The 20752-nt window shown below is 34.9% G+C and overlaps 1 protein-coding gene across 1 annotated transcript in view; it reads right to left on the bottom strand.

Annotated features, from left to right (window-relative positions):
- Positions 1-4328: 4328 nt before the first annotated feature.
- Positions 4329-20752, bottom strand: part of SP3 (Sp3 transcription factor) — a 58626-nt gene continuing 42202 nt past the window's right edge. Inside the window, exons 5-7 of the mRNA XM_040229372.1 lie at positions 14323-14515; positions 8919-9115; positions 4329-6066 (exon numbers count right to left, since the gene is read on the bottom strand). Of these exons, the coding sequence (XP_040085306.1) occupies positions 5750-6066; positions 8919-9115; positions 14323-14515 (707 nt within the window). The 3' untranslated portion in view covers positions 4329-5749. The remainder of the gene's footprint in view (positions 6067-8918; positions 9116-14322; positions 14516-20752) is intronic.

Consider the following 20752-nt stretch of genomic DNA (forward strand, 5'->3'; position numbering starts at 1 on the left):
AGTGTATTTAAGTAGAAATTGCATCTCAAGATGTTTTAGTTGGCACTATTTGGAAACCAGCTTCTCAAATTTAAGAAATACCTAAGGTAAAAGTGGGGTCTCTGGAAGGTTTTGAGATTATCTCATGAGAACCCAGGAGCAGGAAATGAACAGGCATAAAAACTTGGAATAAAAGCACAAAGTAGCAAGAATCAAGGCAGCTCTGTTCTCTTCATCTTTTTCTTCTGGAATTGTATGCTCTCTCATCTTTTATTCCTTCTGCTTCACATGTATGTTCCAAATGCAACTTCCCAGGACATTCGTTTTCCATTTCAATCTCTTGGGAGAAAACATCTAGTTGGCTCAAATTTGACCAGATATCCACTCCTTGTCCAATCATCTAAACAGCTCGCCCCTGAAGGTGGCAGAAAGTAGTATTCAGAAAATGGGACCGAAGTTGGGCAGATATCCTAAAAGCTGTACCCTATTTTTGGAGAAATAATTTGTGCTTCATCCTTATTCCTTTCTTTCTGATGAGGCAGTCACTTCAGACACATTGTTCACTATCAATTTAGATTCTATAGCTCTCTTCAGATTTTGGCACTGAAACGTCCCCTCATTCTCAAGATGAGAATCAGTCCGTGAGCCATGGTTTAAACGAGGGACACCCCTTCACTACAGGAAAGTGAAGTCTTCAGAGTCAAAGAATAGATGTGTGGGGTATGCAGGGAGACACCATTTATTCTCTTGCTTCCACTTTAACCCTCCCAACAATCCTATGAAGGATTACTATTGTTATCCCCCTTTTATGGGTGATGAAAATTAGGTGTTAAAGGCAAGAAACCTACCCAATATCACATCTAATATGCAGCTTAATATGGACTTAGGAGAGGCAATGTTGTTAAACAGCTGGGGGGTGGGGAGAGGAAAGCCAAAAGAAATGGAGACCTCTTTTTCAGTATATCATGTATCTTAAATTTATAAATAAAATGGTATAAATGTTACATATCAGCAAACCATGCAATATTTTCTAAATTTCAACTCCAGTTTTGATATTTTTCAAAGTACGTACGTTATCTCTGAGTAGCTCAGAGGCTAAATTCCTTTATACTCTTTATTTTCTTAATATTTATCAGAATGTCACTTTATATAATCAGGAACTTTTTCAACTATTTTGTTACTCCTGATTGAGCCATACATCTGCCTATCTTTCTCCTCTTCACCACTACTTATGAATAGCCTATGCTTGCTGTCTCCATAGCCTCTTTTCCTGTGTCATCTTTGACCCAATTACTCTAAACTAACAAAGATCAGTTGACAACTCATCGCCGGGCCAAAATCTTTTTTCATCTAACTGAACTTCTGGACCTCCTTGTCACCATCTTGACACTGAGTTTCTATGTCAGCCTCCTTGACAACTCCTCTTCCTCCAATTCCGTAAGTGTGGCCATTTTCTAAGGCAGCCTATGATCCCATAAACACTAGGAATCACTGTTAAAGATTAAACTCTGAACTCCTCCTCAATGTGACAGCCCCTCCTCCACTACATTCCCATGCCATCTCTCACAATTCCCCGTCATCCAAAGCAAATCGAATTGAGCCATTTCCTCTGCCTAAATTTTTCAGACTTCTACATGCAGAATTCTCCCTCTAGTTTTTAGAGTACTTTCTATCTGTCACTAGCACATACTCAATATGTATACAAATCTGCCTGAACAAGACAAGGGGCCAGGTATTATCTGTCTCCCAACACTAAATAAAAAAGATGATTTTACTAAATATCTTCCCTGGTGGCTCAGACGGTAAAGCGTCTGTCTACAATGCGCTGGGTTCGATCCCTGGGTCAGGAAGATGCCCTGGAGAAGGAAATGGCAACCCACTCCAGTACTCGTGCCTAGAAAATCCCATGAACGGAGGAGCCTGGTATCCATGGGGTCACAAAGAGTCGGACACGACTGAGAGACTTCACTAAATATCAAATTTTGTTTCCAAGGTATCAACCAATTTCGTTTTGTGCTGATTATTGGACTATAAAAAGCTTCTTACTCACTCATGGCAAAAAGTTTTAAAAATACTATGTAGTGAACAAATTGTTCTTACATTGAAAACGATTCTTATCTACTTAACATAATTAAAATTGAGAACCAAACTGCCTACTAGTAGGGTAGCATGACCAACACATATATTTTTAAAATGTTAGTAATAATCTCACATTTCAAACAATACTGAAATTTTTAGTAAGACAAATTTTCAATAGGATCCTAACTACAATTAAGATACAAGGGGACACTTGTTCTAGTTATGATTCTAACTCAGGAGTGTTTATTAGAGCTACTTGAGTTGTTAAAAACACAGTTGACCCTTGAACACGGGGGTTAATCTACATATTACTTATAATTGGCCCTCTCTGATTTATAACATGTGGATTTGACCAACCAGACTGTACTGTAATATTTACAACTGAAAAATAGCCACGTATAAGCAAACCTCTGCAGTTCAAACCCACCACCATTCAATAGTCATGTATATATACTCTCCATCTCCAGATAGGGAGATTTAGGTCAGGGATGAAGTTAGGCCTGTGGATTGCTAAATACTCCCAGCATTTTCTGATGAATACTAAGAACTATTTGAAATATGTTTGACATGCCTTCACCTTAAATGTATTTTTACTACTTAGAATGTGTTTTCACTATTTTGAAATAATTTAAGCATCTTCATTATTTTGCCCAAAGTTACTTACAGGGCACCTTTTTGTAATTGAGGTACTTTTCTAAAGCTTTATGTTCTTTTTATAGTGAATTACTTCTCAAAGTCACTAAGTATCAATCTATAGAAAATAAAATTTTCTCAAGTGATACTTTCTTTAAATTGAGGTACAGTGTATAGACACCTAGTCCACTAAATGAGTATGTTCTGATAAACAGAATTATTTGTATGTAAATATACTGAGTATGTACTAACTCTAGCCTTGACAAGAACAAAGCAATTGCTGAAAACACCTATTGAAGAGCAAATTTACACTAAAACATTATACCCATACATAATACTGAGAGATTTTACTTAACTAGAAAAAAATTACTTCACGGTAATTCTTCAAATATTAAGTTTCTAGGATGTATTCAACATTTTTTCTATTAAAAAAACAGAAATATTTAAAGTCACCTTGGCTGAGGTTGAATACTAACTTTCATTTCTTTGTTAGGCAAACACCCAAAATTTACTGGTATATTCCAGGCAGGCTCTCAAAAAAAATCTAAAAATTTATTTAAACAATTTTTACGACTACTTACTTTCTTCATTGCATTCATGCTCTAAGAAGTTATAAAATTTGCATGGAAACTCAGATTGAAAACTCTCTATAAACTTACTGTAAATTTTCAGTGTTAAAAACAGCCCCAGAAACTAACACAACATTGTAATTACCCTCCAATTAAAAACAGCAGCAGCTATATCACTCTAAAAAGGTTTTTTAACCTCCTGATTTAATGGGTGTTTTTCTCAAGTGAGCAACCTTCTCATATAATCCTCTTCACACACTCAACATTATTTTTTAAATTCTAAAAATTATTTAAAGGAGTTTAAAGATTCAAATTCTAACCCTGTAACTTCAAAACAAATGTACATTCATTAACTTTCACTATTCTAAGTAATACTTCTTATTCTGCATCACAAGCTTAAGTCTCACATTTAGAAAAACTTTGTTTTTATGTGTATCTAGTGTTGTCCTAAGCACTCAAAAATATTAGTATTACTGACAGTATCAGATTGGGCCTGGAAAACAGACAATGGAAATCTTTAACCCTACTCTATACATGTAGAAAGTAACTGGATATTTTATTTTAAAATATCTAAAATATTCACACTGATATCCTGTTATTTTTCCTTCCCTCTTACCCTGCCTTTATGATTAAATATATATAAATTAAAAAACAACCGTTTCAAATAACTCTTGTCATGGTTACGAAAGCTGTTTTATGTTATCATTTTTAAGAATCTTCAAGTAAACTCAAATTTTTGATAAATCAAAATACTCTGCATTGCTTTAACAGGGGAAACAAAACACAAGGTTTGCAAAATGGATTGATAAAATTCCTATGAATCAATGTGGGCTAAGAGTTAAAAGATCTTTTTCAGAAGTTCTATTTAATAAGCTCATTCTTAGACGAAAAAAAAAGTTATCTCCAGGAGCCTCTACTCTTCCCTTTATAAGTTAATATATATGTTTACAATAATTTCGGTGTCTGAAATCAAGAATCTGCAAATAAAATGCTAAGAAAAATAACCCATACCAATTTTCTCACCCCATACCACTGCAATTATTTTAAATGCACAGGAATACAACAAACTCAAAAGAAAAAAAATAGTGTTTTATTAACTACCACACTGTTATAATACACTTTAAACGTACAATAAGGTAGCCTTTAAATTTGAGGTGGTCTTAAGAATAACAAATGAACAGAATTCCAAATTTTTGAAATAGGTGAACTGCTGCAGTTATAGGTATACATTTAAGAAAATTGTATAGCTCTTACAAGACCAGCAATGAAACTTTATTTTGTACATTTTTAATAATTGAAAATATAAACAATAATTAAAAAATAAAAAGAAAATACAGCATAATAAAAAACATACATTTCTCAATTAAATGTACTGAATACATATAAATTTTAAGGGAAAAAGCAAAAAAAGGAAAATGGTTTATATTTAAGTGCAGACTGACTACCTAGACCAAAAAAAAAAAAAGACTTAAAAAAATATCATAAAACCTCTAGTTCTCTATGACTAATATTCATATGGTTGGAGTATCGTCACTATGGAAGTGATTTTGTTATGTTTGCATATGTTATACTTTACTGGTAATTTACATGATGGCTTTTAAGGCCCTGGCAGACATGTGGTTTTTGGAAACAAGATTGGATTAAAAAAAAAAAAAAAATCACTGCTAAGACGCAATAAACCTTATTTTTTTGGTCCTCCAATATTCAAGAAAAGGGATAATTCACTATAACATTTTCTTACCACCCAAATGCCTCAACCTATACATTTTAAACATTGGTTATATTGCCCAACTTCGTTATTGAAAGGATATTAACAAGACATTATTTTGGCAAATTAAATCTTAAACATGGCTTTTCAACAGGATTTAAAAGGTGACTATCCCTAGAGTTCCATGTTAAAATGTATTTTTCAAAATCTTACAAGAGTAATGCTTAAAATATTGTACATAGTTAACCTAATTAAAATAATTAGCTTCAAAATGACAAATTGATAAGCTAAGTAAAGCCTACACTATGTAACATTTGCTTGGAAACTTGATTTGTCAGTTATGCATAATAAAAATTCCAGTCATCAAGAAAATTACAAAAATTTTTTTTATCATAACATGATTTCTTTCACCCACCAACTTTTTTATCTTACAATAGATAAATACCAACATGTTCTCATTTTTACACTAAACCACACAGGATTGGTGCATTTGGTTAGACTACCATTCGCATTGTTAAATTCAATTTTCTCTTTATATAACTTGGTAAAATTTCATTTCTTCTAGATTCCAAAAGTACCTACAAAACCCATGCAATTTTACCATTTTTAATATACTATGGAATATCATACAAAGTAAGGCATTTCAGTGTCATGTATAACCAAGTTACTGTCAATCCAAAAATTTTTGCACATCAATAAAAAGATATCTAAGAACTTAGGAACAATATTCTTCTCACTACTGTATAAAAATAACCACAATGAATAAGTATTTGTGTAATATTTACTCCATTGTCTCATTTCCAGAAACTGTGACAAGCTGTAAAGGTATTTCAGTGTTGGTAAGGATATCTTGATTGCTGGTGGTGGAAGTATTAACAGTTCCTATCCCTGAAACAGAACCTTGTTGAATATTTGCAAGGATAAGTGTTGTTCCTCCTGCAGTAATCAAAGTATCATCTCGTGCAGCTTCCACGGATGCCAGCACTGTACTGCTAGAGTGGATACCTTTTTTATTCTGATGTGTTTTAATATGTTTGGCAAGGTGATCACTTCTCATAAAGCGTTTTGAACATTCTGGACAAACAAATTTCTTCTCACCTGTTAAAGAAATTGAGTTACTTAGTTTTTTAAATTCAACATTAGTAGACTCATTCTCTGAGAAAGAAAATAAGCCAAGACTGACAGTTTTAGGGACAGGGAGCAGAATTCAATTAGAATTGTATTCGATTCATGAGCTGTCCCTGCAATATTTTTTCTTCAAAATAAATTTATCATCTTTATTTTTGGATGAAAAGCAATCTTCAAACTTATTAAACTATACACTGATATCAGATAAAAATCTTAATACTTCAACTATGCTAACAGTTTGTTTTCAAACATCTAAGATACCAGCTTAAAAATGACAACCTGTAACATACTTCTTTAAAGAAAACTATAGTTTTAAGCTATACCTCAGATATTATTAACATGTCAGATCCTGATATTTAACCTTTAAACTCATAAATGCAAATTCAAGAAACTACACAAAGTACTTCAAGATTAAAGCCAAGACACAAGCTTGAAATCTAATAAAGACTGGATAGTCCCAAGAATTGGAGATGGTTATCTGATCTGATTTCAGTTGGAATAATCAAAAGCAAGCTTAATACATCATGATGTTAAAGTTAGTCTCTGATGCCTAAATTTATTTTTCAACATGAATAAAAAATATTTTTAAAGTATTTTAAAACTACATTTTTTAAACACAAAAGACAGACAAAACTTCTATTATGCTGAAGGCCCACTATGTGGGAGGATTACTAGAAGGTAAGGCAAAAGGCCAAACTAAAAGGAATACACAGAGAATTTACACAATAAACAAATCCAATACTTTATTTTCTTCAAAATGTCTTACCTATCTCATTTCAGCAACTTTCCTCTCAGCAGGTCCTCATCAGACCTCATGCCTGAACTATTACAGTGACATGCTAGGCTTTCCCTCTCCAATCCAACAAATCAATGCCAGAAAAATCTTCCTTAAATACCAAATTTTATTACAGTACAGAAATTTACCACTGTACTAAGTGGTACGGGGATGTAAGAGTAATCTGTAGATAACTAAATACTTTAAGGTCTCCACTACTTAACTTCCAAAGGCTCTCTAATGTGGCTCAATCCTACATAAAAGAAATGTATTAAGAGAATCTCATCTTCACTCATGACAAATAGAGCTCTCACTTCTATTTGCATACTATTCTATTCTTCCGGGAAAGTTATTTCCAAAGTCTCCCTTGAAACATTAGTTCTGGGAGATGCTCAATGACAAAATGGTACAATGAGAGGCTGCCACTCTCTCCCCTACCTGAAGATGCACAGTGCTCATTAACAGGCTACTGAAGGTGCTCCTTGAAGGTACGTGCACAGTAAACCTCTTTAACACAGTGTTTCCTACACTTTGATCATAGACCTTTCTTCTCTTCTACACTGTATCTTTTCATATCCTGCTGATCAAATTCCACTGAGGAAAATTCTAGTATAGGTCCATCTTAAGGTCTTAATACTCACTTCCCTGGTGGCTCAGACGGTAAAGGGTCCGTCTACAATGTGAGAGACCTGGGTTCGATCCCTGGGTTGGGAAGATTCCCTGGAGAAGGAAGTGGCAACCCACTCCAGTACTCTTGCCTTGAAAATCCCATGGACAGAGGAGCTTGGTGAAGACTACTATCCATGGGGTCGCAAAGTCAGGCATGACTGAGCGACTTCACTTTCACTTTAAGGTCTTAATGCCCAACAATGCCATACTAGCCCAGTGATAATGATCTCTGCCTCTGGGCATACTTTATCTACTTTCTTATATTGTCAGTTGCAGTTTCAAACAGGTGAAGTTCACCTGTCTACCTACCTGATGAGACAGAAATTAAAACAAGTAGAGCATATAATACACTACTACACATTTCATGGGTTACTTTATATAGTTAGATCTCAGAGAATTCAAAGTCTCACCATAATTCTTCCTTCTAAGCTCTCTAGGCTTTGTAAATACATTATATATTTATCAATTCTTCAAATGTTGAGCACAGACTGATGACCATCTTGATCACTGTACTGAGAAAACTATCTGTGTATGTTATATTAAGTTAGAATTCAATTTGGGTCATTCCTAGGTCCATTCCATGTAACAACCATACAAACACTGCTGCTGCTGCTAAGTCGCTTCAGTCGTGTCCGACTCTGTGCAACCTCATAGACGGCAGCCCACCAGGGCCTCCCATCCCTGGGATTCTCCAGGCAAGAACACTGGAGTGGGTTGCCATTTCCTTCTCCAATGCATGAAAGTGAAAAGTGAAAGTGAAGTCACTCAGTTGTGTCCAACCCTCAGCGACCCCATGGACTGCAGCCTTCCAGGCTCCTCCATCCATGGGATTTTCCAGGCAGGAGTACTGGAGTGGGGTGTCACTGCATTTTCCAATACAAACAGTATGTAAACACAATTAAATGAAAATCCTGACATCAAAGATGCCGTGGTTATTACCCCTCAAAGAAAATAGTTTTCTGCTTATTTCACATATATTAAAACATGAGATTATCAGAGGAAAAGGAATTATTATTACAGTGTTAAGGAGGAAGAAAATAATGATCAAGAGTAAAAGCATACAACTAATTTAGAACATTGAATAATTAACAATGATAAGATAAATGTGACTTAAGACACTGAAAAAATGAAAACAAAACAAAAAACTGAAAAAGAAAACACCACAGTCTGCATAAGATAAAACATTATTTTATAAGATAAACCATATGGCTTCTTTAGAATTAAAGTATTTTTAAATTGATGTTGCTAAAGATAGAAATGTGATGTAAACAATCATATTTTAAAAGACTCAGTTCAGTAAGCTATGCTTAAAGAAAAATTCAAGGTAGCATGCAGCCCTATAATTAATTTTTGTCTGTTAGAAGTAAAGATTAGTAACCTGTATGTGTTCTTCTGTGCCTCTGTAATTCATCACTTCGAGTAAATCTTTTACCACAGAACATCCAGTTACAAATAAATGGGCGCTCCCCAGAATGCCAACGAAGATGAGCTCTCAGATGTGAGGTCTTCCCATAGACTTTACCACATCCTGGTATATGACAAATGTGTTGCTTCTTTTTCCCAAGATTGGTACCTCTAAAAAACACACACAGAATAATATATACTTATATGAAAATATTCAAATGGACAATACCACTCATCATATTCAACATGCTGAATTTCAAACAGAAGACATTATCACCATGTGGTCAATCAGAAACCAAAACCATTTAAAATCAATTTAAATAAGAATTTGGAAGTTTTACATGTTCTTTTACTCCACAACTAATGTGAATGCTGTCCAAATGTAAGTATGTTCAAGAAATACATAATTTAAAAGGACATTTCATACACAGAGTGTATAATAAAGCTATTTATTATCTTGTCAGAACCATTCACAAATTCTATGCATAGACCCAATTCAATTAAATTAGCTGAACAGGAAAACTAAATGGTCTATTCAAAGTCACGATGTCAGCTAATTTAAAAAGTAAATAAACAACAGATGCAATAACTCATCACAGGTACAATTAATTAGATGCCTTAATCAGGCTTTAAATTAATATGATATATACATTATTTATTCACATATTTGTATGGCCATATCCTGAATATACACTGACTTACAGAAAACCAGAGGAAAAAAATCTAGACAAAGCTGTCATCTTAGATCCCTAGAATTGTATGAAATAAAAATTATCTTGCAGTTAAAATTCCCTTACTAATAACCATGCAGATACCCCAAACTATAACTCAGAGACATAAATAAAATGCAGTTTCTCCGCACTGCAAAGTTTTACATCTGTTACATTTCAGTACTTGATGGCAAGAACAAGGCTTAGAAGGTATGTGCTTAGATGGGTGAACACAGGTATCTTAGCCTAAGCAAGAAGGAAACTTTTTGATTCCAGAAGTGATATTCAAAGTGTATCAAACACTACAGAAAATGTTATTACTCAACCTCGACAACAACAAAAAAGGATAGTTACTGAATAAAGACAAATAAATGAGTTTATATTTTTTTAAATGACATTTTAGATTCATCAATAGTCGAAATTTTATTTAATAAACTTCGCAGTTTCTCTGAGATTAAAAAAGATACATTTAAGACCCCCACCCAACTTCCCCTCCTCCCACAATCTCAGTCTAGGTATATAGCCTGTAAACCGTCCATAAGCCTGCAAATCCTCCTGTATATAATATACCTATTGTTTCTCAAATTTTACTGGAAAAATGCATATTTCCCCACATTTATATTTTGATGTACTCACACTCAGTAGCATGTGAAATTGCCATAGGACAAACAGTGCTAAACGGTGCAGTGCTGGCTGTTAGGTGCCATAGGTGTTCTGAACAGGGAGACATCAATGGGCTCCAGTGGTTAGAGAAGGCTTCGTGGAGAAGGTGGGTAGGATTTAGATAGAAAGGAGGGAAGGCATTCCAGGCAGAGGAATAGCATAAGTAAAGACAAGGAGGAGTCATGCTGTTGTCTCAAGGGCAAGGATGTCATAATCTAACACAATTCTAGTTTCAGCTCCAGTCCACCCCCAATTTCTACAACTCTCTTCAAAGAGCTGAGCTGAGTGAGATAGGTTTTGCTGGCTCACCTGCAATGCCAAAGTCTTAACCAAAGCCAACAGTATTTCCATTTAGTTTAGCTCTTTTAAATTTATTTTTGAATGGCCCAAAGAAAAAGAGCAATGTCTGTGGCTACTGGTGTACAAACCGATTTTACATATTGTGTCCACCATAGCAATTTCACAGAGAACCCAATTCAGTTGATTCTACACTCATAACTTCCTGCCTCTCTTCTAAGCCTACCACTCAGGTGAATCACTGTCTTTTATAAATTCAAAAGTGCTATTATTGTACTAACTTTGCAAAATTCAGCCTGAGAGCAGGAACAAAACACAAGACTAAAATAAATTATTGCAACAAATAAGTTTTCAAAGAACCAAAATTCCAGGGAAAGATATTTGTTCATCAACTGAATTATAAGGAAACAAGACATATTTATTGTTTGAAAATGAGACAGGCATATAAGAAAGAAAAAAATGAAGACGGGGCACACAAAAATATACAATATAAGGGAAAAGCCCAATACCCATGTTCAAGTTTCTATTCAAAGAAAAATTTTACTCAAGATATAGATATGCTAGATATGGACTCTGGCATGTGATATGAGAAAGAGAACTTAAGTAAATTTCTTAACAACCTTTAAGTAATAAAAGATTACCGACTGTTAAGTTTTCTTCTTGATTTATATATTTACACCCCATACCTATTACATGACCTAAAAAAATCTAACAATTTTAAGTTCATATTCTTAACTTCTTAAACTCATTCCCAAAATTTTAATAATGCAAAGACAGAACGATGCAATGAAGCAAACTAAATTCTGAGTGGAAGGATTAAGAAAAGTAAATTGAGTCTTTTGCGTGGGATAGGAGAAACAAAACACAAACTGAAATGCTGACAGGGAAAATAACAGATTCAAAAAAATGGGTTGAGGTCTAATTCACACAAAACTATATAACAATAATGTCCTTAGAATTTATTTTACTATCATCTCTTCTACCAGAGTATAAAGTTTCTGAAGGCTGGTTCTGCTTAATAAATATTGGCTAAATGCCCAAATGAATATAATTTTTAAATATTTAATTATCTTTTACACCTTGCTCAAAAAGATAAAACAAAATTTAGTTCTTTAAAGATGGCACTTTACACAATTATATTCTTTTAAAGAATATTGCTGAAAGAAAAAGGCCAATATTCTAAAATGCTTAAAATGCCATCTATCTCACCTTTGCAGAATGGGATTTACTATATGTTATACTTCTATTAACTGGATGTAGCAACTGTCAATGATATGATTGTGCCTATCATGAATATATTAGCTGAATTTTGTGCAAATGAGCTCTAAGAAACAATATAGTTTTTTCCTTAAGAACTTCAATTTTAATTGCTCAGAATAAATTATTTTAAAATGAACTCACAGAAGTTCTAGAAAAATGAGTATTTTTATAATCTTCAGTTTGAGAAGACTTAACAGCATGATAACAATGCATCTCAAGTAAAACTTTTATGCTTAAAAGTTTGCAAACTGTGAGAATTCTCCTTACTTATATAAACAATCACATTTTGCAAACCACTGAAAAAATTGAAAGGCAATGTAAAACTGGAAAAAAATATCTGCACATATGACACAGACAAAGTAAAAGATTCACAGAAGACAGAAATAATTTACAAAATTTTTAAATGGTAAAATATCAACAAAAAATGTTCAATCTCACAAAGTAACAAAAATATACTACTAAGTAAAACAATAGTGAGGCATTACTTTTCATCTCTCAGACTTTCAAGGTTTTTAAAAATGACAGAATTCATTGTTGGCAAGGGTGTGGGCAAACAGACACTCTCATACCCACCGATGGAATACAAATTGATGCAACTTTCTAGGAGACATTTCCCTTTGATCCAACAATTCCATCACTGCCAACTTATACTGATGAAATAATCAGACAAATGTGCAAAGACATATGTGTAAGAATTAATTGACAATAAACTCCCCAAAAGGTTTTAAATTCTTATACATCCACACACTAGAATACTAGAGTCATAAAAAACTGATGCAAGCTTTTTGTAGACTTGGAAGTATGATCACAAGAATTTTCAAAATAAGAAGAACAGACATGTAAAACAGAGAAGGTGATTCTACTTTAAAATATATTTAAAGTCTAGAAAGATAAATACAAATATGTTACAATAGTCATCTTGAAGTGGGCTGGAAATTAGGTATTATTTTAATACTCTTCTATATTTCTGAATTTTTTTGAGCATGTTTTAGTTTAATAAATTTGAAACTTTCAATTTAAAGAAAAAGAATAAGCGAAACACAGGCAAAGCCATGATCCTCAGATTTGCCTTTCATGAAAAATTTACCTTGAAAGTTCCTCTAAAAATGAGAGTAAACTTCAGAAAAGTTATTGTCTAACTAAATTCCACACTAATTTATTTAAATTGACCAAAACATTTCAATAAATCAAACATGTGAATAATTACCATTAGTAAATACAAATGCCTAAGGATCAGATGCAGAAGCAAATTTACTCAAGAGGCAGTATAGTGGTTTAAGACAGGTCCTAGAGTAAGAAACTGGGTCCAAATCCCAGTTGTACATGCTCTTAAAAACCATTCATCCTCTCCATGCCTCACATATAAGACTATCTAGAACACAGTAAGCTCTCAGTATTAACAATCAGTCATTATTATTAATGTGAATGGGCTGGCCAGTGTACAAATCAACTTTTCAAAGGCAGGTAGGCTTTATTAGATCAAGTTCATTAACTCTATTCATAGATTCCCCCCACCCCCAGTCTATTTAAATAGCTCATTTCTGACAGAGGTATATTAAGATATTTCACTGTGACTGGAGGATTTGGTTAGTATGTCTTTAGAGTGTTATCAGTTTCTCTATACACTTCAAAGTTGTGGCGGAAAGGTACCATGGCTAGTAAACCTCTTGATGAAAACTTCATGTTATTAAGAAATATATCCCTATCTATCCATTTGATTAGGTGAAAATATCAAACAGATATCAAATGATACCATGTCTGCTATGCATATTTCCTTTTTGTTAACATTTGCCTAATCTCTTTCATTCCTTTATTTTCAATATTTCTGTGCCAATTTAAAATGTTCTTTATAATCAATGTAAGGCTGGAGTTTAAGGATGATCAGAGACTCAATCTCGTAATTATTAAGCTTAATCCATCCACATTTAATACAGTTACTGATAGGTTTTGAGTTTGTCATTTTTTTTAATGTTTATTTTTAAAAACACTGAACAGAAATATTACAGTTTCACTTTTTTAAGAATTCCACCATTAATGCTTATTATTCATTTCTGTTGAAAATGGAAAATACACTTTATCACCAATTTCTAAACTTATTTTTATATAAGTTATTCTCAAGTTAAGAAGCAACTTTTTAATCAGTGTTTAGGCAAATCTCATTGCTGGTTTGCAAATTATCTGATATGGGCCTATGAAATGGCATCTTACTATACTTCTTTTTAAAGTAAACTAATTTTAGTTTTTTTTAAAAAGGCATTCAGAACTAAAAATGTGACTTCACATATTTTGTGCACTAACTTTTTCTGCCACACTCATACAGACAAACACACAGGATGATCATGTAGTGAATAATTTCCCTTAATTAGGTGTCAGGGCATGCAGCATTTAAAAAATTAGGATGATGGTATCAGCAGCCTAAAAAAAAAAGTATGTTGCATGTGTGCATACCTCCCACCACCTTCTTTACAGTTGGGACAGGTGCAAGCTACCCTTCGAAGTCTTTTTCCTTCTTGATGTTGTTGGTCCCCTTCTTCATCTACCACCTGTACTCTTAAGTGTGTTAGATCATTGGTATTCAATGTAGAATCACCACTGAGCTGCCACTCTTCAGGATCAGGTTCTTCTTCCTTGATCCTAATATCTAAAGAAAAAAACAAATACAGATGAGAAGCAGCCCACTGGCCCAAAAAGATAGCAAGAGATCTGAGCCTCTCTAAGATAAAGTGAGTAAATACTATGTATACGTAAAAAAATCCTCTGTTGGTGGAGCATAATCATTGCTCCCTGTTGTGGATTATTCTTTTAAAACAACTTGTTTCATTCTAAATATCAGAGATTAAGCCAAAAAGAAAGCATGAGAGCTTGTTTTTCAAAATTCAGTAAGAAAGCCAATTTTTTTTTGAGCAAGCTAAGTCATAAAACAATCTGAAACTTAATTATAACTGTTCAAACAGTCAATATATCTAACAGTCAACTCAGATTGGAACAAATTCTAATGCCTTAAACCTCTCTTGTACAGTCTATATCAATTATACCCATTTGTAGAAACTATGGGAATTCAAAATGTAGGTATTATGGGAATGCAATTATGCCTACCTGTAGGTACTATGAAATTATTACTCATAAACCTAACCTTTAAAGTCAATCCTTGCAAAAACATCCATAATGGGCACAACTACAGTATCACTGTGGAAGGAGGTACCTTTGTATGAGAGAGTTTTTATTTTCAAGGAATTGTATTATAAACCAGACTGAGAAACAAAATGAGTATGCAATGGTGAAGAAGATGGATATGGCAGGAAACTACATCATTTTCTCAACATAGCCAAACATCTTTCTTTATATCAATAATGATATAACATCATTTTCTAAGTGAGCTAAGAGGTTTTTTCAATTCAGAAAAAGACAAATTCTTTTAAAAAACAATACATGATTTAGAATACTGAACAAAATCACCTTTGGTAAAACATACATTTCTGCCCATTTTTATTTTGATTTATGTAAACTAAAAATCTCAATAGAAAATTACTTTAGATCTGTATTAGTCATTAATAACTAGAGCCAAAAGTAGCATGAAGAATAAAATATGCTTTATCTAATATCTCCTGAATTTATACTAATGAAAACTAGAATGTAAAACCAAGAAAAATGCCTCAAATAGTTTAAATTTATAAGAATAACTACAACTAAAAGTCAAGGAGGGAAATGGGAAGACAGAGCACTCTGGCCTGGGCAACCGGGTAGATGGTGGTGCCTTTCACTGCAATAGTAAACACTAGCAAAGGTTCAGGTGGAGGTAAAGAAGGACAGTTAATGAGTTCAGTGTTGCTGGTCATGGAGTCTGAACTGTTGTCAGACAAACCAGTAAAAAAAAATGTTGGACCTGCACAGATGCAGTCCATCCAAAGAAGTAGGGTAGAAAATGCAAAGGCTACGAGTAGAATGAGAAGAGAATTAGCCTCTGAAGAATGCAGGTATTTAGACAGAAGAGGAGGAAGCTGTGAAAGAAAGAAGTACCCAGGAAAATGTGCTATATTAAAAGAAAGGAAAGAGAGGAAGTGGTCAACATCAGATACTGTAGAAAAATCAAGACATCAAGACAGAAACCAAGAACACGGGCAAGAAGCGAAAAAGTGTTTAGTAACAGGTACAGGTAAGGTTTCAAAACATCTGGCTTGAGAGGAAGACGGCAACCTGAGACAGGCCGAAGGGACCAGAGCAGAGTCTGGGGAGGGAGAGGTTCGCTCAGTTTGTGAAGACAGGAAAGGCTTGAACATGCGTAGCTGTTCACAAGCAAGCTCCACTACAGAGGGAGAGAGTGCAAACACAGAAGTGAAGTCTCTGAGAAGTCAGGAGGGGCTGACGGCTTCACTGAGGGAGCACAGCCACCTCTTCTTCTATTACATGAGAAGAGAAGGTATAAGCACGTTCTTTCGTTCAACAAATAATTAGCTACTATGTGCCATGAACTGTGTTAGACCTCAGAGGCAGAGAGAATCTGATGGTTGGAAGTTAAGGGGAAAACTGGTTTCTATTTCCCCAGCGAAAAGATGAATTAGGTACGTATAAAATTCATCCAAACACACAATATAACTGAGTACTGATCACTCTCTAATCAGGTGTCCACCTGCATCATTATGACAAACATTTAAATACTTGCACAAACACTTCATAGTATTAGCTTTTTTACAAGTTAATTAAAAGTCTCAGCATACAAATAGCACGTATCCCATGCTGGATAAATTTTGAGTCCATAAAATGAGGAATTTCTAATATTTTTAATGGATGATAATTGCTTTACAATACTGTGTGGGCTTCTGCCACGCATCACCACGAATCAGCTCAAGGTATACACATGCTCCCGCCATCGCACCCACATGGTAGTGTGTGTTTCCGTGCTGCTCTCTCGATTCGCCCCATCCCTCCTCCCCCACTGGGTCCACAGGTCTGTTCGACTCTATGTCTAGGCCTCCACACCCTGCAAAGAGGTTCATCAGGACGTCTTTCTAGATTTCACATGGGCGTGTTAATAGACAGGATTTACTTTTCTCTCTCAGATGGTTTTAAAGCTACTCATTTTACATTATTTGTAACAAGATCGAAAGGAAAAAGGAGGACAGAATGCTAAATATAGATAAAGGAGTCTAGAGAGACAGAAGAAAGATTTAGAGAAAACACACAGAACAAATAAAGCAACTGATGAGATAGGGCAAGAATGAAATACAACCTGACTGAGAGGATAACAATATTAAAAGGGCATTCCTACTCCTATTGCTAATTCTCTCAATGGAACCAATAAAATAATTTTAACACGACTGAGCAACTAACACTAACCTTTACTTATCTTTTAAGATTAGTTCAAATGCCATCTCCTTCATACATGCTTATGTTAGAATTAATTCTATTTACTGGTTCACACATCCCTTTAGATAATGCTTCACTCAAAAGTGCTCAGAAAATACAATCTGACTAAATTAGAAAACCCTTCCTTAAGGAGGAATTTCCAGTATAGAAATTATCTACCTGGAAAGACTGTCCCTGGCTTCACTATGCTCCTTCTATCTATAAATAACACATATAGACAAGATTTTAAATTTTTCATTTTATCCCAAATGGATACTTAATTTCCTAGCATCACTTAGTGGAAAAAAAAGAAAAGTCAGTTCATATGGACAGGACCATTTAGTGCTCACTAAAAACAGTAAGTTAAACTGCCCAACAGGTGTTATACCCAATTTTTTCATTTTACTTGATCATACACACACTGGGCTATTTTAGAATATTAATCATAAATTTACCTAATTCTAAATAACCCCTTTGCCAACTTGCATTATCAATTTAAGACAGACAAACCTTCAAACTAAATCTTTAGTACTAGCAGTCAAGTTTGTATCTTCCTCAGTATCTAAGTAGAGACAATAGGAAAATATTTTTTACCATGCTGTTATTAGAGCCCCACATGGTATCCAGTTACTCTTAGAAATCTACTGTTTATAAAGTGCAAGAGAAGGGTAAGTACTACCTATCAAAATGGGCCACAGAAGTATGAAAAGGTATTCAATATCATTAGACACCAGAAAAATTTAAATCACAGTGAAACACACATCCACCAAGATGGCTAAAACTTTTTAAAACAGACCAGGCCAACTGTTAGCAAAGCAGTACAGCAACAGAAACTCCCACACTGCAGGTGGATGTGTAAATCCATAAGACGACTTTGGAAATCTCTGGACCATATCGCTTAAAGCTGAAGCTACGTATACCCTGTGACCCATGTAATTTCCCTCCAACAGAAACGCATATACACATGACACCAAAGGCAGGCAAATTCACCCGTAACTGGAAGTGACTCACACACGTTAGTACTGGAACAGGGGGAAATCATGATCCATTCACTCATACAGTGAGTGTGTTAAAACAATGAAAATGAACTGATATGCAACAGGAACATCACCAACATGTAATTTTAAATAGAAGAAGACAAACACACACACTCTCTTACATATAAAGCCTGTATCTATAGACAGGTATGCCATTTAAATAAAGCTCACAAAGCTCAAAACAACAGGAAATACTGCTACACAGTGACTGCCTACCTTTACAACGAACAATGACCAGGTACAGGGAGATTGCTGAATTGTTGGCAATATCTTATTTCTTGATCCAGGTGGTAATTTCTCCTATGTATTCATTTTATAAAAATTCATCAAGTTATATACATATGATTTGTACATTTTTCTGACTGTATATTATACTTTGAAAGATTCTAAATACAAAAACTTAAAGTGACCTACAGGAGATTACTTAGGGAGTCTTAAAGACAGCCAATCAATGTTTGTTGTAGTTTCAACTCTAGTTCCTATATAACCAATGACGCCCTTCTCCCACCACTGGAATTTATAAACAAAAAAACCTTAAGACGACTGTGCTCCAAAAACTAAGTCCTTAATTTGAAGTTTAGACTATAATGTTATTCACTCTACAAATATGTGAGTGGTTACAATATCCCAGTCACTGTTCTAGGTTTCAAGGATAAAAGTTCGTAAGAGTTAAGCTCATACCTCTATCAAGTTTACTTTTTAGTGAGAGACAACAGAACAAATAAACAAGTTAATATGGCTGACTCCTGAACAAGGCAGGGGTGTAACTTACTGTCCCTCTATACACATCTGAGGATTCAACCAAACGCAGATCGTGTAGTATTTCTGTATTTACTACTGAAAAAAACTGTGTATAAATGGATTTGAGCAGTTCAAACCCATGTTCAAGGATCAAATATACATAGTGCTTTGTGTGGTGGTGAATTGTTATGGTAAAAAAGTAGAGTAAGGACAGACAAAAAGCCAAAGGAGTGAAGTACTTGTTTTAACTAGAGTGGCCAGAAAAGGCTCTGCTAACACAATAACATCTAACCCTGAAGGAAGACGAACAGCAAGAAGGTGGGGGCAAGAATTCCAGGTAAAAGGAGGAGCAAGGTGGACATATGCTTGTTGTGTTCAGAGAAATACAAGCAGGCCTATGTGGCTAGATATCAAATGAATATGAAGGAAGAGTAGTAAGTGATAAGACAGCCGAGATAAATGTGGGATACCATTATATATGATGTTATACATTGTGTATTACCTCGTAGGTCACTAAAAGCTTACATTTTATTCAGTGAGTGAAGCCACTGAGAGTAAGAGGGGTGATATAGTGGCCTAAAACTAGTTGATGAGGAAGTAGTAAGGAATGGTCAGAGTTAGGAGATACTTTGCAGGTAGAGTCAAAGATATTTGTGAACAGATTTGATAACAATTTTATGTGAGGTGTGAAAGCAAGGAGTTAAATTCAACTCCAAGGTTTCAGCCCTGTGCAACTAGACAGACGGAGTTGCCATTAACTGAAATAGAGCAGAGCAGAGGTAGAAAAGGGGCTCCCAGGTGGCACCAGTGGTACAGAACCCGCCTGCCAGTGCAGGAGGCGCATGAGATGCGGGCTCGACCCCTGGGTGGGGAAGATCCCCTGGAGGAGGGCATGGCAACCCACTCACTCCAGTATTCTCGTCTGAAGAATCCCCATGAACAGAGGAGCCTGGCAGGCTACAGTCCACAGGGCCCCAAAGAGTCAGACATGACTGAGGCAACTCAGCAACAGCAGCAGAGGTAGAGAAACTATGGCTAAGAGCTGCCACTCGGGTGTCCATTTCTGGACATGAAAGTTTTGAGTACCTATGAAATACTCAGATAATCATGCTGATTAGGCAGCTACCAAATCTGGAGTTCAAACAGAACTATGGTCCACAGATAAAAACTGGGGCATCATCAACATAAATAGCTGGTTACTTAGAGTCACCTGGAATGGAGTGTATACAGTTAAGAAACCCTGGGGCACTAAAGTGAACAAAGGAGATTAAAACAAAAGAACAGTGAGACAGGAGGAAACTGGTGTCCAAAAGCCATGTGAAGAAATCTTTTCAAGAACAACATAATCCTAAGTTCTCAATGACACTTGTGTGTACATTTAAGAACTTTGTAAACTTAACAGCACTGGTTTTTTACTGTGCCTATTAATATTTTCTACCTCAAAATGCTTAAATTTCCTCTTCATCTGGCCTGATATATGACAGACTACTGTCAGTTTATAGTTTCAACTATAGCTCTGTCCCATAGATAGAGCTGTTTTCAAAGTCTACCCAAATAAAACAAGTTTGTACAAGACATATATAAATGAAAAAAAAAATTTTCCAGCGTGTTCCCAGTGGTCCAGTGGTTAAGAATCCATCTTGTGATGCAAAGGACACTGGTTCGATCTCTAGTCTGGGAAGATCCCACACAAGGGACAAGTAACCCCTTGCGCCACCAACTACTGAGCCTGTGCTCTGGAGCCCACAGGCTACAAC

This window comes from Oryx dammah, unplaced genomic scaffold (assembly GCF_014754425.2).
Source record: "Oryx dammah isolate SB20612 unplaced genomic scaffold, SCBI_Odam_1.1 HiC_scaffold_27, whole genome shotgun sequence".
Classification (NCBI taxonomy): Eukaryota; Metazoa; Chordata; class Mammalia; order Artiodactyla; family Bovidae; genus Oryx; species Oryx dammah.